General features: G+C 43.5%; 1 protein-coding gene across 1 annotated transcript in view; it reads left to right on the forward strand.

Annotated features, from left to right (window-relative positions):
* The window catches only part of CACNA1S (calcium voltage-gated channel subunit alpha1 S), a 596,588-nt gene that overhangs the window by 207,001 nt on the left and 366,312 nt on the right, over positions 1–23,275 (forward strand). The window contains exon 5 of the mRNA XM_069633644.1: positions 8,205–8,357. Coding sequence (XP_069489745.1) covers positions 8,205–8,357 — 153 coding nt within the window. The remainder of the gene's footprint in view (positions 1–8,204; positions 8,358–23,275) is intronic.

A 23,275-nucleotide genomic window follows, 5' to 3' on the forward strand; every position in this document is an offset into this window, starting at 1 on the left:
CCTCTTTTCTAAATGGGCATGTGAGAAATTCGACCATCCACACGGGGAGTTTGCGCTCCCCTGGGTTTTTTTGCTTCTTTGATAATGAAAATGAATGATCGGAGATCAAACTCCGAAAAATGTATGAGGCCTTTCTGCACACATTTTCTCTGCTCACCAGACAAAATGCATAATCACCTGTACTCTGTGAGGACAGTCTACAGGTGCCGTCCTCCTTTGTCATGCTCATCTGGAATGTGACAGCCACAGGCACATGAAAGCATCTCAAGAAGGGAGAAGGCACACCTTCCTCTGGCCATGGGCAAACTCATTAAATTATCAAAGGCTCCATGGGTCTACTTTCCTGTTGCTTAGTTTGGCTTGTGGAAGTGCATACTAATGAGAGATAATTGAGGCAAGCCTGTTGAAGGGGTTTGGGCTCAGAACAGACAACGGGAAGGTGGAGCTAACACCCTTTTGGTATGATATGCATCAACTTGAAGCTAGTTCCCAGCCACTGTATGAAACGCCGTGAAATGCATGTCTGGGTCCACTATTTACCATCAGCAAACCCCTGCAGAGTGGATCCTTTGAGAGGGAGAAGTATGTGATTTAAGGGAGACAGAATGTCTGCCCTCATCACAAACTTCAAGGGAGACCTGATTTTTGATCAAGAGTCACAGAGGCCTCAGTTAACGAGAGAGACACTTTGATCGATAACAGACAGGAAGATGGGTGGGACTTAAGTATATGTTGTCACCCCTTACATTTCCAGTTGCCGAGCACTCTGCTCCTGACCTCATGCATAACGGAAGATTGTTGGTGGGGAACCAGGATTGGTTCATTAAGGTAGGCTTAGCCTGCACCAATCAGTTGGGCCCATTTGGCTTTAACCATCGCAGAGGCCTCTGGTCCAGCTGGATCGTAAAGTGAGACCCAAAGATGTAGGCTTTCAGCTACTTTACGGACCACACATACTTATCTTTTTCTACGACAGCCCAGTTCCTTTCCCTGCTAATGTAGGTGACAGGTTGCTCTACCCCTTCAGAGTTCAGCTGCGCTAACACTGCTCCAATCCTAAAATCACAGTCTGTCTGGATAATGAATTCCTGACCATAGTCTGCACAATCCATCCTTTAAATCCTGAAAGGAGGTTTGACAGGCGGGGGTCCAAGTCACCTTCTTTGGCATCTTCTTGGAGGTTACATCATTCAGGGGCATAGCAATGGTCCCATACCCTCTGATAAACGACTGATAGTACCAGGTGAGACCTAGAAAGGCTCTCACCTGCGCCTGTGTGGTGGGGATGCCCAATCCTTTACCGCCTGTATCTTTGCTTTGAGAGGTTGTTTCTTACCTCCACCAACCAAGTGGCCTAAGTAAATCACTGTACCCTGTGCTATCTGGCACATCATGGCCTTGATAGTCAGGCCTTCATTATGCAGCGCCTGAAGCACTTGTTTCAGGTGGGACACATGATCCTCCCAGTTGTAGCTGAACACAGCAATGTCATCTAAATAGGCAAAACTGAAGTTTTCCAGTCCAGACAAAACCTGGTTAACCATTCTCTGAAAAGTGGCAGGGGCATTCTTCAATCAGAAGGGCATAACTGTGACCTGATAATGTCCATTCGGCATTGAGAATGTCGACCTCTCTCTCTCTCTCTCCATCTGTCACGCTGACCTGCCAATACCCTGCAGTGAGGTCAAACGTACTCATGTACTTGGCAGCGACAAGCTTGTCTATGAGCTCATATGCCCGAGGAATGGGGTGAGCATCTGTCTTCATTACAGAATTGAGCCCCCTGTAGTCCACACAAAAGAGAACTTCAGTCTTCCCACTACTGGTCTTTTTAGGGACCAGTAGCACTGGGCTAACCCAGGGGCTTTGGGGTGGCTCTATAACTCTAAGGGACAGCATTGTGGAAACGTCCTCCTTGATGGTGTCCCTGAGCTTATCGGGCATCCAGTGAATCCTACGCTTCACCGACTTACTGTCTCCAGTGTCTACATCATGGGTGCACCAATCTGCACAACCTGGAGTCAGAGAAAACAGACCAGCAAACTGTCCCAGTAAACGGCGACAGTCTGTCAGTTGCTGTTCTGACAGGTCTGTTGCAGGGTTGGCACCTTCAACTGACCAATCTGTGGCTTCAGTGTGCAGGAGGTCTGGGAGGGGATCGGTCTCCTCCTCAGTCTCTCCGTCAATAACTAACACCATGATCAAGTCATCCCGGCTATAATGGGGTTTTAGCTGGTTGACGTGAAAGACCCTGCACATCTGTTTAGGCCAGTTCATGTAAATAAGATAATTCACCTCACTGACCTTTTCCAGCACACAGTAAGGCTCAGTCCACTTGTCCTGAAGGGCACTAGCTTGACACGCTCCATAATCAACACCCACTGGCCTGGAGAATAGATTCTCACTGACCTTCTGGTCATGCCAGTGCTTCATCAGCTCCTGACTGGCCTTGGTCTTTGTTGACTGTTCCATGTACTTTGCCATTCTAGCCAAAGGCCAAGTACATAGTCGACTATTTCTCAAGAAGGGGATGAGGGTTTGCTTTCCATCCCTCCTTCACTAGACTGAGGGGACTGTTAAGACGGATTTCTGAACTCTGTCCTGGTGGCGCAGAAGTTCAGAAGGCCAACCTAATTACTTGGAACAGGGTAACCTCTGGACAAGCCAGACCAATCAAGGTAGCGATCGCGGCGGTCAAGACTAGGTCTCAAGAGGGGTGAGGGTGACTGAAAGCCTGCAATGAGCACACAAAGCAAGGACACTTACAAATTACTCCAAACAGGTGTTATATTAAAAATATATACACATTTATTCCAAGGCCTTTAAAACAATGACCGTAGCGAGAAATCACAATACAACTCTAGTAAACCAACACATACCATACCAATACAATATATATACAAATACAACAAGTCTCAAGCGTTAGATGCACGAAATGTGTAGTCCACCTAAAAGGGAAGGAAAACAGGCAGTGCGAAATAATGCTTAGACCCAGTCCGCCTTCAGAGGCACCTAACTAAAAGGAAGTCCGAGCCCTACAAAGAGTGGAGCCTTGTGCTCAAAAGTACCTGCACACGCTGGTGCCAACGGGCAAAAGGGGAGTCTCTTCGAGGGAAATCAGGCAGTTCAGTTTAGTGCACAAATGAAGAAGAACAGTGTTCCGCAACTCAAGCGCAGCCTCCACTGTGGGCAGAAGCAGAGCGCGAGTACGGAAAGGCGTGCTGTTTTGACACAGCGGGGAAAAGCTATGGGCTCCTGCAGGAGGGTGACCAGTTCCTAGCTATGCTACTCACCGGTCCCCGATGCAAGCAGACCCAGGCTTCTCCGCGTCAGTTTCAGTCGCTGGCAGGTTCAGAAGAGCAGGGGACGTCTCGTCGTCGTGTTGAGTCTGCAGCAGCAGAGTTGAGTAAAAGACGTCCCAAACGAAGGAACCCGCACAGTTTGTTACCACAGCAGGGCAACGGAGCGGCCGTGTGTATCTGAGCCAAATGTACACTACTCACTTCAGACCTGGGAACGCCAAGTGTACGAAGCGTGTGAGAGTGACAAGGACTCGAAATACTACACAACCTGGCGGCGGTTACAGAGCAAGACTCCTGTGTAGGCTGGTCAGTCTGCTGGATGGCCCAGAGACGCTTCCGAAGGCTTACTAGCAGGAGATGGTGAAGATGCCGAGAATAGATGTTCCCGCTATTCCAAGGGTCGAAGTACCAGTACAGGCCTTCTAGTTCGATCAAAGGTGAAAAGGGTTTCACAAGGCGACAGCAGTGCAGAGGAGCAGTCCTTCAGCGGGTCACCAGCGATTCCTCGGTCCAGCCTCTTGGTTGCAGGATACTTGGCTCCTGTATTCCTTCGTTCGTGAGAACTCAGGAGATCGACATGGTAGTGGTGTTTCCAGCCCCCTCTTATCCACGGTTCCCTTCGCGCCAAAACGGAGGGGACCCAATGGGAGATCCGCTCATCAACACTCACACCATTCGTGGACCAATCACGGACCACGGTGGTCCCAGGCATTCACACCACCCTAGACTCTCTGGCACCCAGGATGTGTATTGGGACCAGACATCCCAGCCCACATCCTGGAGGCACACACAAGACATGTAGAAGCCCGCGAAAGCATCTGTGTTTCGCGGGAAAGTACATGCCCAAATAAGGAAGGCCCCGGGTCGGCTCGACCTGGGGAAGGTGAAGGGAGCAAGACGGTCAGCGGACAGGACAAAGGAGCCTCGTGGTCTGGCCATTTTGGGAGCCAGGCCACCATTTTGGGTTAAGCGCGAGAAACGCGCTTAGAACGCCAAAAGGAGCTCAAAAGACAAGAAACGATCGCTGCCACCATTCCCGTCCGTAAATCACTTGCACCGATCAGTTACAATCCTAAACGAGTATCTAGGGCCTGTAGAAGGCTAGAGACCCAAGAGAGCAGTAACTTAGTTTACAGTGCCCTCTTGTGTCATGTTGCACGAAAGCCGCAACATGATAAAAGAAACTACGGAAAACAGTGTTTCACGGTACTGACTGTCTTAAGGGCATGTCAGTTTCCCTGTAAGAAAGGAGCGAAAGCCCAGAGGAGTGCGGCAGAAGGCTGCACTTCTCTGGCAAAGTCGAGAACAAGGTGAAAAACAACAGCAAAAAGTTTAAGGGTTGCCACATGGAAGGAAAATTACCTACAATTACGAAATCTTTCCTAACAGGGACCTCGCACAGGGTGTTCAAACAGAAGTTCAAAGGGGCTAAACCCTGCTCTGTTCTGTGGCACCCTCCCTGTATGCATGGCAGGAGAATTTCCCATTTTCCAATCATGCCTTTCAGGGTCTTGTTGAACCGCTTAACTAGCCCATTGGTTTGTGAATGGAAGGAGGTAGAGTACCGGTAGGGTACACCCCACTATTCCCACATAGCCTTCATATATGCTGATATGAAGTTTGATCCCCTGTCAGAAACAACTTCTTTGGGGAATCCAACCTGGGAGCATGTCCCAATCAGAGCCTTCACAACCACAGGGGATTTGATGCTCCTCAGAGGGGACAGCCTCAGGGTACCTTGTAGTGTGGTCTACCACCACCAAGATATATCTGTTCTATGAGCTGGTTTGAGGATCCAAAGGACCCACAATATCCATGCCTATGCTCCTGGAAGGCCGTCCAACAACAGGGAGTGGAATTAAGTGGACCTTTGTGGCACCACCTAACATTCCAGAAGTTTGACAAATCAGGCAGGTCCGGACTGATTCCTTAACCTTTACGCCAAACTGCGGCCAGTAAACGTGTGCAGACAACAGTCTTAGTCACCCCCAAGTGACCCGCTAAAGAAATTTGGTGAGCTAAATCCAAAAGGAACTTTCTGTGGCATTGGAGAATCACCAACCTTCTGGTACCCTCACCCTCAGAGTCTTTTGGCTCACTGTACAGGAGTCCATCCTCCCAGAACACTTTGAACAGTTCAGGGGCCTCGCCCTTAGCCTGCTCCTCCTCCTGCTTCTGCAGACCCGCCAGAATGATGCACTCTTTCTGGGCTTTGTAGAAGTCAGTCTGATGTAGGCCGCCAGCTGATGCAAACTCATTCAGCTTGTGCAGACCCTTCAGATCTGCACCCACCTGGTCCTTCAACTCAGGTTCCTGCGATGCACCGGGCAACTCTGAAGTCACAGGGTCCCCTGCTACCAAAGTAGGGTCTTCCGTGGCTACTAGCACCTCTCCCACAGGAATAGGTGACTTAGTAGTCTGTGGAACTGGACTAGGGGCTACCGGCCATGCAAGTCATTCCAACAAGCTCTCTGGAAGCACTCCGGGCCCTAAGGCCCTCAGAGTGTTCAGTCTGGCACTCTCTCTGGCCCTTGATCGTGTAGCTTCTGTGACTATTTCGGGATCAGGAGAGCTTTACCAAACAGACATGGGACAGGGATGGAGTCTTTCACCGCTACACAGCGCTGGGTCGTTTCACCTCGCCAGCTGAACTCTATCATCGCCAGGGGGCACTTACTCTTACCATGAAACCCACTTACGCATAAATCAGGCCTGGCAATATACTGGCCTGACTGTACCCACTGCTGGGTGACAATAGTGACGCTAGTCGCTGTGCCTCGGACTGCGTCCATATGTTCTAGATAGAATTGAGTATTATTGGGAAATGGGGCCTCTTCGGGAGACCCAGTACAGTTCCCACTCAGTGCAACCAATCCACATTCTACCACTCCCTGGCCTAGTGGGAAGACCTCCTTTGAGAGGCCCACACTAATGATGGCCTCTTCCACGAGTCCAACATTCAGAATGGCTTGCTTTTTTTAGCACTTGCAAGCAGGATCCTCTTTCCTATGTAAGAAACAAAGTTGGACGGATATGGCACACTCTATTAGTGTAGGTAATCATGTAATGGATTAATGTATTAAGTAGGAAATTGAAAGAAATTAGAGAATAGATGTGAGGTGCAGAGGAGAGATAAGCAACCTTGACACCTAGGTTGCGTAAAGTAATAAGAAACAAAAAAAGTTCCCAATGAAGGAACTCACGTCCCCTGCCCACTTTCCAATATCTGGATGACCAGACCAACAATTAATTTGTATTTTAAACAGTATTTCTAGTAATATCTTTATAAAGAAACCTTTAGCGTAAAAAAAAGCTCAGGGAAGTCAATTATTGAAGAAATCAACATTCAGTCAAAGTAGGTCAGAAGAACCGAAATTCATGTTTATTCTTGATGTTGAAATTGTGGAAGGCCCAATGCGTTTCGAGTCGTACAACACTCTTCATCAGGGGAAAATCAAACAGTTCTAAGGAAAGATATGTACAAAATTTACATTAGAATAATGTTTTCCATTGGCAACAATTTTACAAAAACAGCTTGTACAACCAACTTCAAAATAGTATATAGGCTAATTGAATGAGCATCATTGGCGCTAACTATCCTAATTTCGTGGTGAATTGACACCCAAGGGTTAACATTTTCAAACTCAACAGTTCCCTTAATGTTACAATTTGCAACACAAAGTAAGTCAGCATCATGAGCTTACTTAATAGACTGGACTGTGTTTTAAGAATTATTGCAAGGTCATGTGGTGGTTATAACAAAAGTGGACTGAAAAACAGAAAAGGAAATTCTAACCTTGTGAATATATCCAGGAAAGGGATCCCAAGTTTCCTCTTTCCTATGTCCCAGATCCTTACACACAAAACAACTTTTGCATGGTGAGAATGCTGGTGTCCCAGTGTTACGGGTGCCTGTACTCGTCTTTTCTGTGTGCACGGCTGAACTAGAGTTTTGGGATTTCCCTTCGTTCTTTTGGGGACTTGCCTTTGAAGAGGATTGGGCTGGACCTTTGTCCTTCCCATCCTTGTTTACATTTTTTCCGGTTTGGGTGTGCTCGCCTGAGCCTTCTTCTAGACTCGAGTACTCACAAAGCTGTCATAATTCTTTGCAAGCTCCCTAGGGTCTGGGATAGTCTTGTCCACAAGATGCTGGTGTAGTTCAACCTCACAATTGTTCAACACATGCTCACATGCAATCAAATTGTACATAACTTAAATGTGTCAACTTTGTTACTAGTCACCCACTCAGATTTTTCAACAACAAGTGTGTGAATGCATCAAATGTCTGACAACTCTTCTTTCCGAGCTCTCTGTAGCTCTTGAGATACTGTTCTGGGGTTTTACAGAACTTCCTGAGGAGGGCTGCCTTCATGCTCTCATAAACGAGCCTTACCTCAGGAGTTAACTGAAGAATTGCATCAGTCCCTGGTGTCGGTAAGCGACTCATCAGGGCTGCACCCCACAGTACCTCATCCACCTCCTCTAGCTGGAAAGCCAGCTCGAACATTTCAAACCAGTCAAAAATATCCTTATCCACTTCATAAGCCTGTACTAAGTCTTTAGGGATGTGCCGTTGGGGCTTATCCTGGGCACTCTTGTATGAGCCACTACTGCTGCTTTCGCTAGAGGCAGATCTGTTAGGCGGTGTAAGGGCCTAGGCATGAGGGCTGCATGGCATAGGGTTGAAGTGAACCAAAGATACCTATGAGGCTTTTGGGAGGTAAAAGATCTGAACATTTTAGAATGGTTGCAATGCATAGTTTGATGATTGTGATTTGAATGCCTCCACATGGCATACCAGGGGGCAAGGGGGGATGGGTAGAATCGATGCCCCCATGTCGCACCGGGGTTTCGAACATGTGGTATGCTTGAAATGCCTAATGCACTGATTGTGTTTTGCAGGCCTGCAGGTGGTGCTGAACTCAATCCTCCAGTCCATGCTGCCATTACTGCACATCGCAGTGTTGGTCCTTTTTATGATCATCATCTACGCCATCGTGGGACTTGAGCTCTTCATTGGAAAAATGCACAAGACCTGCTACTACCAGGGCACAGGTAAACATTGCTCACCAATGCATTCCTATCTGGCATCACTAAGTATTGTACGCCAAGACCTCTGAGGACCAGGGCACAGGTGTGATCTTCTATTACCAGGGTACATGGGTGTGGCACACACCAAAACCTCTCCTGTGACCCGCCCATGAGTATCGTACTGCTACTTCTCTGGAACAATCGATAATTTCAGTGCTGTGGTGGGTGCTTCACACCAAAAAAGATCAACAGTATGCAGAGGAATATTTTAAACCAAGGTCCACTTTGTACAGGACACACATTAAGTCGGTTATATGTGATCTTACCGACCACAATTACAGAGTGGTTAATTTAATCGTGGACAAAATACAGAAAAAATGACTTATTATTATTATTTTTTAATTTGGGGGGGTTCTCCCCCAAACCCACCATTTTTGTACTCTTATAACGCCACCCCACCCCATCCCGGCCCATTTTAACCCCTTTACCCGACTACCCTTTATTTAATACATGTTTTCAGTCTTTTTCGGTATTATGATCCACTCCGAAATGTACCACTATGTAATGTTATAGATAAATTGACTGGGTACCATTAAGTCATGTCAAAAGACATGGTAATTTACAAGAACTGGTGAACGTTACATTGCAAGCTCTGCTATTCTAGGCCACATGGGGGTGTGTTGCACACCACAACCTGCCTTACTTATAGTCATATGCCAAGATGAGCTAGTTCTACGATATATGCCTAGCCATACACCAAGGCCTCTACTAGCAGGGTACACACGAGTGGAACATGATGACCTGTACTATCAAGGCACAGACAAGTGCGCTATAATAAGTCCTTACTACGAGGGAAACCATTCATCAAGGCCTTTGCTACCAAAGCACAATGCAGTGTTGTGTGACAAGACCTGATTTTTAAAAAGCAAAGGTGAGTATTCAACAACAAAACCTGGAACTACAATGCCAATGGTGGTTGCCATATCCCAAGACATCTACTGCTAGGACACAGGGTTCCATGTGTTAAAATCGTGGCAAAAATGGCCGTGGACACAGAATATCGTGGCAAAAAGGCTGTGGTTTTGCCACCGCAATCCATGTAAAGGATGCGCGGGGACACTACTGCAACCACTCGGACCCATTAAACCACAGCATTTTTGACGCAATTATTTTGTACTGGCGACATTTTTGCCGATATTTTATCACTGCATACCGGACACAGGTGATTGTCCTCGCCAAGCACGTACACTATGGGGCACAGATGGGTATCATACATGAAAATCTGCTCCTTTCAAAATACAGATGATATCATACACCAACACCTCTGACCAGTAAGTAAGATTAAATACTACCAGGGCCCAGGTGAGTATCATACAATATGTCCAGCTACTTTCAAGGCACAGGATAGTTTCACACCACAAACTGGTACTACTACGGTAGGTGGACGCGTTGTACACCAAGACACAATACTCCCTTATACATTAGCACTGCCCTGAAACCCATAATAACTCTCATCTGAAGCAGGTGATTGCCCACAGGACCCAGAGCATACAGCCGAGCCAGAAGCTGCATGTTCCAATCAAACATATCTAATCTCAACCATGTTTAGATGCAGCCCACTGTCCTGTGAGATCATCAGTCAGCTAAGGATCAGAACTAGAGAAATGTTGATCCTGGGGAGCAGCGAGTACACAAGTTAAGGCAACCTCAGGTGTATTGGTGATGATTATACCTGCGTTCGGCCTCTTTCATAGTTATGTGAAGAAACCAGGATGGGAAGAGTTAACAGACCAAATGGTTCATTTCTGGTATGCGTCCTCTTACCACTACCATTTAAACTAACCTGATGGATCCATGTCACCAGGGCACCTTATTGCATTCCAAGGCTTTGTTTTTACATTAGTTTGGCTAACGTTCATTTTATTTACTGCAACTGACCCAAAACTACAAGTCCCAAAAGTTGTTGGAGAAATGAAAGCCCAGGATTGGAACATGGTGTGCAAGTTAATAGAAGTCTGGTAACCTTATTTATATAGCTGCCTCCTGGTGAGTCCTTTATATGTTGTTTATATTGCACTGTCCCTTTAAAGCTATCCACAGCTTTCTTAATCCATATCATTGAATAATATTTCAATAATAATAATTTGGCATTTATATAGTGCTACGAACCCTCAGGTATCTGAGCACTGCTTATTATTACCCACGGAGCGTGGTGCTCGTTTATCGACCTCGGAAGGATGAGTTTGGCCCCGGGTAAATGTATTGATGAAACTGGAATGTGCTGTCAAGGCAGAGATTTTGGCCCTTATTATGAGTGCGCTGAACCACTAAGAATGCCGGTAATACAGCCGGTAATACCGGATCCGGCATTCTTACTGGACCAACACACTCTGAGTCTGCTGGTAGGGGCAGTGAACTAATGAGAGGCCTGACCTGCTGGGAGATCAGGCCCCTACTGGGAGAATAATGACTGAATCACTGGCACCGTTAACAATGGTGCCAGTGATTCAGATGTTCCCATCCCAGGGAGTCCTGTAGGACTCCCTGCAATGGGAATTTACCGCTGTTGCGGAACCTGTAATATCCCGGTGACACTGGGATATCGGATGCCAGTAACAATAATGCGAGACTGCCGGTAACCCGCTGGTTCTACGGGTGGGTTACTGGCAGACTCCTAATGAGGGCCATAGTGTAGTAACCTTGCACACACTTCTTGTCTTAGCTGCAGAGTTGTCATATTTTGTCATATTGACAGTAGCATAGTTGTATAATGGCCTACTGATGGTGTAGCATGGAGCTTGGAGAGGCCGAAGCTCATGCTGGGCCTTGTGCATGGAGGAGAACGTGTCCATGGATGGCGGAGGCTTGATGGGCACAGCCACATACAGCAGTCTAGGTAGAATCTGCCAGACCCTGAGTGAGGCAGAGTGACATTCTCAGCTGTCGATGCTCCAACCTCAATGTCTTCAACAGAAAGCACCAGACCGACCATAACAGGTCACAGAGCAGAGGACAAAGAGCAGAGGCTAACTGAGCTACCTTTGGAAGTAGTGTGCCATAGACAGTATAAAAGACATCTGTGGAACAGGCAAGGGCAATGTCACATTGACCCAGATTTCGGACATATGAGCTCTGTTTTGTAAATTCCTGGCAGGACATATCAGAAGTAAGGGATGAAGAGGAGGGGCATCCACATTGGAGCCCAGTGCCTGAACTCTCGAGCAGTTTGGCCTTATGTTTCTTGTTCGGAAGATCACATACGTCCTGTTTACATAGTCATTTTGAATTATTCCTACAACAGGTATCCAGCCTCCAATTGCCTTATTAATTTTGTTGGCCGATTCTATGAGAAAAACAAGACAGAGTGGTACGACCAAGTAAGCGGAAGTGGCAGGAAGAAAGTTAAAGACATTTCTGAACTAAAAAAAACAAGATCCAAAATGTGGCCAGCCTGATGCGTAGAACCCCAGAATATTCTGGACGAGTTCAAATCATTAAGATTAAGCAGTAGATTCTTAACCTGAGCACCATTACTATAATTAATGTTTTTTTAAAAATGGTTTAGGATTGTCAAATGTTCATAGTTGAATATCAGATCAGTAGCTACCCCTGCTATATTCCCAGGCAAGGGTGCCTCATAACCTGAAGTGTGGCATACTAGTAAAAAACAAAGTTATTGCCTCACAAATGAAGAGTGTGACCAGCATAGTTTCACATGTTGGCGTGGATTACAGAGATATATGAGGAAAACATTACCACAAGCCAGATCCATTGGCCAGTCAATCACTTAACTTTAGGAATTGTTTAACTTGTTAGGACCAAGTTTTGTGTAATTGATAAGATAACCTCTCCTTCTAAAAGCGGTCATAAAACAGACATTAATGGCATATTTTAGAATTAAGTCACAAATCTCAGATCTATGTTTTACAAGTGCCCTAGAATTATTTAAGGCAAAATTAAAAGAATTTTTGGGAAGGGATGAGGTACTATTAAAAATCACATTTTTTCATAAACTGTCATGGTAAGGACGGGATATAAACAGTTTTACTTAAGAAAGCAAGCTAATATTCAAATCAGCAACTCTGATGCTTCCAATAAGATACACAATTCAGAAGAGGAGAAGCAAATCCTTGGCAGATTAGCATTCTACAGAGGGAAATAATGTCCTGCACTACTTCAGGCTTGTTTGCAGGTGGACTACAAAAGGCTTGCCTTCTGTGCGCCGTTGCTGTGACAAGACATCTGCCCGCTCAACAATGTCAGGTTAAATAAATAACACGGTCAGAGCCTGTTTCCAAGATGGCTGCCGTGGGTACAAAAATTAAAGGACTTTTTCTTTTCTTCTTAGAATCGAAAACAAAGATAGCTGCCAAATGTAAAAACAGAAGCCCTAATTTTCTTAAGTTTTCAAAGAGCTTTATCTACCATAATCCTTCCCTCCTGCTGTGAATATGACATGATTGAATGGTGGTAAATAAATGTGTTTCAAGCAAAAGCTTGCAATGCAAAGCCTCAATGATCAATTCAAAAGGAAAAACAGACAACACTACAATAAAAAGTAGTTTAACAATTAGATAAATTCATAAAGTTTGTCTAATAAACGTTATCCCAGTAGCGTGTTCTCAATAGGTCTGCTTGCTCAGACCACATTGTGTTAAATGGAAGAAAATGGGCTGAGCCCGATTCTAAGATGGCTGCAGAAGATAAAAGTATAGGACTCATTGTTTTTACAATCCAGAACAAAGGTTGCTGCCAGTTACATCAATAAAAGGAACACTTACTTTTCGTCACTTCTCAATGTGCTTCATCGGCCAAATCTCAACCACCCCAAAAAAGTCTACATAATACAAAGTTATGATAGGCAATACGTTTCTTTAAAATATAAGCAAACTAGTGCAATATGAGGCCTAAAAGATCAAATCATAAGGTATAGGCAGTAAAAAAGTAGAAAACACTACAATAAATAGAGCTGTTTACAAATTAGTCAAAATCTGCTTTAAATCCCTTGTGATAATATTGCCACTGAAGCGTATTCCTTGTAGCATGTCCTTGTAGTGTGTGGGGTCTCAAACCCCTCTCTTCTCTCGCATTTTAATCCACCTTCATATCCAGTTTATTCTTTCTTTGCATTGACTCATCTATGCAATCGCCACACTCTGCCTGCCTGTTAGAAAGTCTTTGCAAATAAGTGCTATAATTATTTTATAATTGTTCTTTTATAACTAGCTTAATACCAGAGATTGATTTCTAAGCGTGGGATCGGGATTCAAACCTGTATTGCCTTGTCTTGCTTCCAAGGAAGACAAACACGTTCCCCCTGAGCTATCCCCCGTCAACAATGAATTTGCTTTACAGAGGATCCATCCTAAAGAATGATATCTTCATTGTCTTAAGGAAAGAAGAATGTCCTACTCATTCACTTCCTCCAAACAAAATACATGCAACAGCCCCCCACATATAGATCCTACGTGCTTGTAGTTTTATGGGTAAATGTATGAATACAACTTAAATTGTAATATTTCTTTAAAACATTTCTGTTTGAAGTACTAGATTTGGGCCAAGAGAACTAGTTGTGGACAATGGTAATAAAACAAATAATGAACAATTCTGCATTGTGAAAAGATGTTTGCAGAGGCTCAGTGGTGTCACTTTACCAAAATGGGTTCTGCTTTAGAGCGCACATTGTTTAATCCCCAGTGACATCAGATAAAGAGACCTAATGTAACCTTTGATTCTGACGACAGACCATTTTATTTAAAATGGTATATTGTTAGAAACTTGCAGGTGCAGCCTGTTAGTAAACAGTGATTGATAACTGTCACAAATAATGTACTTCTTTCATAGTCAGAGCTGATAAATCATGTATTCATCAGTGCATAGGGGTGTTTGAACGCAACCTAAGATTAATTATTGCTATTGCAACGCTTGGCCACCTTTAAATGGTACCATGAACCACATTTGCTTCTTGAGCTCTTTCACTTTGTCCATTCTTGCCTTTTTTCATTCTCCCTCCCACGTCTTTATATGATCATCAACTCTGGATTTGCGTTCATTCATCCCTATTCTCTTTAGCTAGAAGATTGGTCTGGTGGATCAGAAGAAGGACGCAGACTTTTAGAGGACATTTCAAAGATGTTTTTTTTATTGAAGAAAAAGAATTGGGGAAAGCTTTCCCTATTGCTATGGGTTGTTCCCTACCTAGAAAACTAAATAACGTGCTCATCAGTCCTCTATGAACGTCCAAAAAGAATCTGTCCAAACTAACCCTACCACAATTTTAACATCTAAAGATAGGATAATGACTCGCGTCTGCTGGGCTTTGCTTTTTCATAAATTTCTTCTTTCTGGATCTTCTTAAATGGTGATTTTTAAATAGTATTTTGTGACTGTTAGAACTCACCACCAGGTAACAAGGGCGATAGGAGCTCAACAGCAGAAGATTCCGGAGTCGCTGAAGAATTCTTCCTACAATTGTAACCGTCTGCTGTGTAAGGTTTACAGACAGAGGGATCAAATAGTTGGAAGAGGAGACACACACACCCGATTGCACCAACTAGGAGCAATAGAAAGAATATCAGAATCAGTATAGTTGTGGTCTTAGTGAAACTGAAAGTAACAGAATACCAACTACACCAACCTGAACGATGGTACACAGCGTTGATGTTACAGAAGGGGAGTGAAGATTTCCTCAGTAGCCCGGGAGTTGCTAAACCAATCAACACAAGAACAAAGCAAGAATCTAATGAGGAATCTAAGCTAAAGGGAGTATTCAGGTACTAGAACATGAAAGTAGAAATGGTTCTTACCATTCAGTGTTTTGTAGTTAATTGGAGGTCCCAGTTGATGATCCAGGTCCAAGGTTCTATCCCGACGGCACGAGGACGCCTAGAAGTCCCAACAATCCAATGTCCTAGACTACCCCAATGGCACGAGGACGCCTAAAACAAGGAGAGTCTCTAGTCCTTGAGATCCAATGCGGTGGAGTTCGAGGAGTTCCCTATAGAGAGTCCAGGCAGATATGTCCTTCTGCAGACAGGATGGTGCTGGGCAAGGCAGAAGAACAAACTTCGTAGGATGGACAGGTTTTGTCACATGCAGGCAGGATACAACTAAATCGCAAAGCAGAGGCAGTCCATTGTGCAAGGCAGGTTCAGCAACATGCAGGCTAAGTAGACAAAATCACGTGGCAGAGGCAATCCAGGGTGTAAAGCAGGTTCGGCATTGTGCAGGCAGTGTAAAACCAAATCGCAAGCAGGAAGCAGTCCAATGTGCAGAGCAGGTTCGGCAATGAGCGTGGCAAAGCAAAAGTTCAGAAAGCAAGACAAAAACAACAAGGGCGCAGTCCAGAAACAGGAACAGAAGTAAGCAGGAAGGCAAGATGCGGGGACAAGAAGGAATCAAGAAGCAAGAGGCAAAACACGGGTCCAGAAAACGAGAGCTCCAAAGATACGCGGCGGATTCCAAAACACTTCAATCAGAAGCATTGTGCCGTAGTCTGGGGGCTGGCTTTATTCTGTGTAAGTCACGTGCCAAGTCACGTGTCATGGTGACGGCTGCGTGTCTACGCAGGAAGCGTTCTCCTCATTGCCACGGTAACCGGTAACGAGCGAGAAACGAAGCTCGCTGTTGCAGCCTAGGGTGCCTTCGGGAGTGTAACAAACGAAGTCCCAAGGATTTCTTTTTGGCCGTCGGACGTGTCGGCACATTACTTTCCGCAGGTATTTTGGAACCGGACATTGTAGCGCCGTGATTCCTAACAGTGACCTCTCGGATTAGTTTGTGTAGCTCATTCTAGATTTTATTATACTTTTGTTTTTCTCAAAAACTAGGTCTCTTGGAACTTGGTACTTAAATCTTCTTCTTTATTAATGGTTTCCGTTTGCCTGTTGTTCCCCTCTTTCCTTCTATATAAATTGTTGTTTTCATCTCTTCCAAGGTACTGATATCCAACTCTACAATTCTCTATCTTGAGATTCTCTTCTCTTCTGCTTAATTCATAAAATGTTTATTGTTATGGCTGAAAATAAATGTCATCCTTTGAATACACTGTTGGGTATTTTGTGTAGATTTGGGGCCTGGCGGTATTTTCTTACCGCCGAAAAATTATTTAGCAACAATCACTCAGATTGGGTTATGTATAATAATAATACAGTGGATATGCATTATTTCAGTACACAGACATGCGTGGTTGGTATGCGTGGTTTGGTGGTATTTTTGGTGAGCATAATTCCTTTGTTTTATTTGTGGCCCCAATATCCAGAACCCTTTATTTTTGTTCAGATTTTTTGTGTAATCACTAGAGAGACCTCAGGCTTGCATTTCAACACCACATTTTCATTTTTAGTGTGCCACCATGGGCAATTTCTCGCTGTCTTATCTACGGCAGCAAGCTATCATGCGGTATTTATCACCAAATTATTTACGTCTGGTGAGCTATGTCCAGGGCCTCCCTTTCTGCCGACTCATAGACCTTCGGCAGACTACAACACACACAGTTAGTTATAATTGCTCATACTGAATGACATTGTGCACACAGCTGCAGCCAAATCTTATTTTTAGCTACCTTAAAAATGACAATTGCACTGTCTAAACATCTCCCCACATCATCAGCACTGTATTGGTAAATGCACAAATGAAAGAGAAAATAAAACACACCACCTGTCTGCTTTCAGATATTTTTGTGTATTATAAAAGTTGCATTTAAACACGATCTCACTCTTTTACAGAAGTAAATGAAATGGCACATTAACAGCATTATTTGTGATACACTAAGAAGAGAGTGGCGGGGAACAAGAATTCAATTTTCAACATTAAACACGTGGGTAAAGCACAGGAATCTCCTTTCCTACACTGACTGAATATTTCCACACACACTCAGCCCCCACACTTCAGCGAGATAATTACCAGGCTTATTCAGCATGTAACTTCTTTGGCTGTTCACCTTCTGGAGGGGTTCACCCAGCAATGACAAGCATTTGCTGTCACTCAAACTGGGACTTGTTGACTGGGAATCCCAGTTTCTGCAACCAAGTTGAATCTGCTTTAGGAATCAGGCATCCCCAGCTATCAACTCAGTCCTTCTCCGAGCTGTGTCAAGATGTCTCTCCCTAGCTTCTTTCTCGAGATTATACAAGAAAACTCTGGTTACCTCCTACCAAAGGATCCTAACCAATAAAATTCTATCATGCCCTAACCACCCTCTGCCCACAATGGCTTGGCTTATGCAGTTGCAACTGTAACCAAACTGATTTCCTGCTTATTCGAGGTCTTTGCTTCCTGCAGATACTGTGGACAGAACAGCAGAGCAAAAAGAATAAAAAAAACTGAATGTGCATTTAAATAATGACTTTCAGAGCCTATCATTTTCCATTCATGTTGCACTGGAGAACACATTATTAGTGGGTTATGATCAGGTTAGTTGTTAATGAGGTTAGTTTATTAATTTTCAAATGTGTCTCTTGCGACATAGGCATTTCAGGTGAAAAATAGTGCGCATTTTGAATGTACAAATGTGTGCTTTTAACTGTGAAAAAAAAATGATTTGCATTTTATATGTAAAAATCGTTTTTGACTGAATAACCTGCCCTCACTTATATGTCCATGTTACACTGGCAACACATAGCTTGAAACAATTGCATCATAGCAATGCACCAAACCCATTCAGTGGTACTGCATAAAAAATAAAATAAAAAAAAAACATGCTACACATTGATCCTGTGCAGTAGTGCTGTACTCTGTGTTCTAACACGCTAAATAATCTTACAACACATACAATCATTTACTTTATTAATTCACATATACAATTCTTAAGTCAAAAAGAAAGTTTCAACAGACAAAGGAGGAGGCACATAAATACATTTTTCCAATTTTCCCTCACTCAAAGTCTAATAGTTCACATATCTAAAACACAGTGCAATAACCTTTCCCTTATTTCCACATCAGTTAATAAAATCTTTATAGATAATGTACATTTAACTGTTGCTAAAATCACTGAGATGTGCTGCCCACTAAAAACTCATAATCCATAAATTATCCTGTCAAAAATCTGTAATCTCTAAAATATTGTTGTAAAAACAGTTTCCTCTAATCTAAAAGCTTTGGGCAAGATACAACAATGTACCTCAGTGTTTCTATTTCATTTTGTTTCTGACAAAAACAGCACATTCTCTGATCCAATGGCCATTTCAAACGTATACCTAAGATCTTCCTAGTCGGCCATAGGTGAAATGAAATCTTAAAAAATAGGCACCATATTTAAGGCATGGGAATTTTGTTAGGTATAAAGGAATTTGATTAATCAATTTCAAGACCAGCGTGTTGCCTCTGTGCTATCCTCCATTCACAATTCCTCCCACGTTACCCTCCAAACATAAAACCACACTTTATTTTTTGCACGATCAGGATCTGCCAACAATAAACCTAATGTAATATCCGCTGCAGACATTGTTTCCAAACAATCTGTCTTCCAACATTGCAATGACAAATCAATCTGATCTTGAAGCAAGTGTGCAATCAAAGGAATTATTGAGTTTACGGTATGCTGGTTTAAAATACAATTCCTAAACAATGCCAAAGCTTGCCACTTACTCATAACTCTTAATGATAGTAATCTTAGCTCAAATCGTATGATTTGAATCAGCAGGGTTGCTGGAAGGGATAAAACCCTCTTCCAAAACAAGCCTTCAAGTCTATTCCAGTCTGGTGTGCAATCTACCATGTTCATCTCTGCCCCATAGATCAACGTAGGTACCACCTTTTGCTTATAAAAGGTGATGATGCTGAGACAAGAAAATGTTTCATGCTTCTTATGAATAATAAGGACCTGTGCGGCTGCTATCTCAGTTTTCCATCTGATAACAACTCTATATGGGGCTTCGTGATTATTACTATTCGTGTTCATTTCCAAAGATCTTTATTCTTTAAGTACAGTTAATGGTAGTTTGCATAGAAACCAATTTACAGCAGTTCACTTATAAACCGTCTTCAGAGTTAAAATCACCACATTTTACTTGTCCACATTGATGTTTAGTTGATTCTTATTTGCATACTGCTCCAAGGTCAATAGTTGCCTCTGTAGACCTACCGGCGTCTGGTCTAAAAGGACAAGATCGTCCGCATAAAGGAGCCACAATATATAGGAGACATAGTTTCGATGGGTAGAAATTTACCTTGATCCAATGTTCTCCAATATCAGCAATGAACAAGTTAAAAAGGGCAGGGGCAAGAATACACCCCTGCTTTGGACCTCTTTGTGTAAAAATTGGTTTCCAATAAGAGCCCCTGCTGCTTCAATCTGACTTGAATGGATGTTTGCGAATACATCTGATAAATTATCACTAAGATGTTACCTGGGAATGCCCTCTCTTTAATTTTTTGAAATAATCTATCTCTAGGTACAGAATCAAACTCAAGCTTGAAATCAATAAAAGCCATATATATTTCCTGGCCTGACTGGATTACCCTTTTTTTACCAGGCTTAATGTTAGCAGATTTATTGCTGTCTCTATCCTCGGGACAAAGCCCTATTGATGAATGTTAAAATGTGCCGTCTCCTTAACAAAGGCCATTAAGTCTCTGAGTATCAGGCGTGGAGAGCATTCTTTCTCTTTATAGTCTCTTTCTTTGCTCATACATATATCACTCCTCCTTCCTTCCCAGGTGTTTTTCTTCTAGTTTTACTTTCTCTCTTAATTGTTATGGTTTCCGGGCCTCTCTCTTTCCCATCATCCATTTCTCTTTCTTTTCATGTTATACTTTCATTAACTTGTCTGGGACAAATATGAGTAGTCCCATAACAATTATCATTCAATTCTCTTGCTTTGCATGTTATACTTTCATTAGATTGACTGTGACGAGACTGAGTAGTCCCATAACGATCCTCTCCTTGCCTCCCGGGTCTCCTCTTTTCCCCATTACCTGGTATTCTCAGGGATAACATTACGGGAGCCTCTCCTCGCTCTGGGTTTGTTCTCTTCTTTTCCTGCAGGGTTTCTCTGATTCCTTTGAGGTCCCATACTCCGCACTCTTCTTCTGGATGGATCACTGGCTCTTCACGTATAGGGACGTTATGTGGTTTTAACCGCATAGTGGTCTCTGCGTAGTTCTTAGGACCGCCAGTCCACCACAAGCTTTCTGTGGTCACACCACCACCATCTGTTTCTCACTCTCTGCCTCCTAGGATTTTGTGCACCCAGCTCTCTGCTTTTGGTATGTCAGCAGTTTTGTAACTCGCAGGCTTTCTTGGCCTCAAAATCTCCCCCCTCTCAGGTACTATGTCGCTGTGGGGCTTCCCTGGATGATGTTCATCTCTCTCTCTCTCCGCTTGTTGCGAGTCTCTCCCTGCGCCATCCTCCTCGTCCCAGTTAAATGGAGTATTCCATTTAAAGTGACCAGCACTGTTTCTTGTCGACAGTAACATATGGTCGTTTTTTCTTCATACAAGTCTCTGTATGGTATTCCTAAGGGGTTATTTTGGGATATGGTTTAGGGTGTTTCTCACAGGAATGTGAGTCTTTGTCCTCACAGAGGGAGTTTCTACCGGCAAGGTCCCACTTTCCTAGACCCCTAGCGATGGTATTACCAAGCAGAATCTCCTCCCTAGCCTTACAGGGGGGCTCCCCCTTGAACAGAAGGGGACAAATTCCTGTGATTTGTCACATAGGGTTGTATTTAAGATATTATATGCTATATTATTATAGGCTCCCTCAGAACTGGAGTGCGACTGTTCAGTGTCGTGACCCTGCCCTACAGCACTCCATCCCCTTCCCACTGTCAGAACACAGGAGTCAGTGAAGAGAGAAAGCTAAGGCACCTGTAAAACCCAATTATTTTATGAGATCACTTCCCACTTCCTGGGGTGGGAGGGGTTCAAGACCTCCCAAGATCCAGTCATGACTTTCGACAGATCAAATCAGACAAGAGAGTCACATTTCACAAAGCCCCAGATTCACTTACAGTATTCCCCTACACGTAGCAGGAAACCCACATTGTATGAGCCGGAGTAAAATGAGAGGATCTCATTGGAAAGTGAATTTGTATTTGTATTTATTTATTTATATAGCGCACCAGGCCAAAGGGCAACCGGGCGCATCACTTGGTTACAGACACAGTAATAGCAGGTAAAGGCATTATATATACAAACAGAAGGAAAATTATGAAATACAGATTGACTACCCCTCTCTTTTAGTCTTATATGGATCCCAGGTCAGGGTTCAGTGCAACCTGTGTATTTCATCCACTTTGGTAATCGATTAGTTGAGAGAAATTGCACAACAACTGCAATTTATTACAAAATATCTATCTCTTTAATAGTCATAAAAATACCTTAAAAATTTCAGACATGATTTTCAATCATACCATTCAGTCATTATTCATATATTCTAACAGGGGAGTTCTAACACTGAGGAAAAAACTTATGCATAACAGTTGATCAATGTATGCAATTTAGACATTGGAAAAAGACATTAGATTTTCCTTAGGCAGTCGACATATGTTTCGGCCCATTATAATGTACACTTATGTCAGCGGTGGTCACAACAGTTAGTATCGGGCCATCTTCAGGAGAACAATTACTTAGTGGTAGATCAATCTTGTTCCCCATTAGCACACAAACACATGCGTATGCGTCTTCTGTTTGTGTGTCTTTGGATGCCGTCTTACTTTGGCTATAGCTAGCTCGATGTCTTACAGGTGTTCCTAAGTAAAACTCTCAGAGGTAGTATACAGTAGACATCTCTGATGTTCATATAGGTTGGTTGCTGCTATTTGTATATTAGAAGCTGATCTTGCTTTTGTTGCGTGCGGCCAGATTCCTTTTTACAGTTTATTTGGACATATGTTCCAGTAGTTGGTATATTACCTTATTGTGCACCGTCCGTGCACTGGAAAGGGAGCCTGTCTCCGCGAGTGGACGAGAACTCGTCTACCACTGATCTACCACTAAGTAATTGTTGTCCTGAAGATGGCCCGATACTTACTGTTGTGACCACCGTTGACATAAGTGGTACATTATAATGGGCTGAAACATATGTCGACTGCCTAAGGAAAATCTATGTCTTTTTCCAATGTCTAAATTGCATACATTGATCAACTGTTATGCACAAGTTTTTTCCTCAGTGTTAGAACTCCCCTGTTAGAATATATGAATAATGACTGAATGGTATGATTGAAAATCATGTCTGAAATTTTTAAGGTATTTTTATGACTATTAAAGAGATAGATATTTTGTAATAAATTGCAGTTGTTGTGCAATTTCTCTCAACTAAGCGATTACCTAAGTGGATGAAATACACAGGTTGCACTGAACCCTGACCTGGGATCCATATAAGACTAAAAGAGAGGGGTAGTCAATCTGTATTTCATAATTTTCCTTCACAGATCGTCCCTTCCTTCAGATTAGACCCCCCGTCAACAAAAAATAGGGATTACCCTTTATTCTAACCTATATACAAACAGATACATAAACATATGAATTAAATATACAGAGATATACAAGTGATGCAGTGAATATACAGGTATGGAAAAAGGCAAGTTTAGGGCATTGGGCAGTAGAGGCAGTAGCTACTGACTCTAAGGTAGGGTCGAAGGTAGGTCATGGGTGGACAGCCAGGCTTTGGCTTTGCGTTTGAAGAGTGGGAATGCAGGTTCAGCTCTCAGGGGGTTAGGTAGCGAATTCCAAAGCTTGGCTGCTAAGACTGGGAAGCTACGTCCACCTGATCTTTGTAAACTGAAGCGTGGAATAACCAGGCAGTTAGTTTGGGCACTTCTAAGTGGTCTGGAAGTGGTGTGTCGAGCAAATCTGCAAGCTAAGTAGCTAGGGGCTAGGTTGGTGAGGCTTTTGTGTGTAAGCGCCAATGCTTTAAGAGAAACTCTTTGGGAAACCGAAAGCCAATGGAGGTTATGTCTGGAGTCTGAGATGTGCAGGTTCCTAGGGATGTTGAGGG

The sequence above is a fragment of the Ambystoma mexicanum genome, chromosome 13 (assembly GCF_040938575.1).
Source record: "Ambystoma mexicanum isolate Mex_15411 chromosome 13, UKY_AmexF1_1, whole genome shotgun sequence".
Classification (NCBI taxonomy): Eukaryota; Metazoa; Chordata; class Amphibia; order Caudata; family Ambystomatidae; genus Ambystoma; species Ambystoma mexicanum.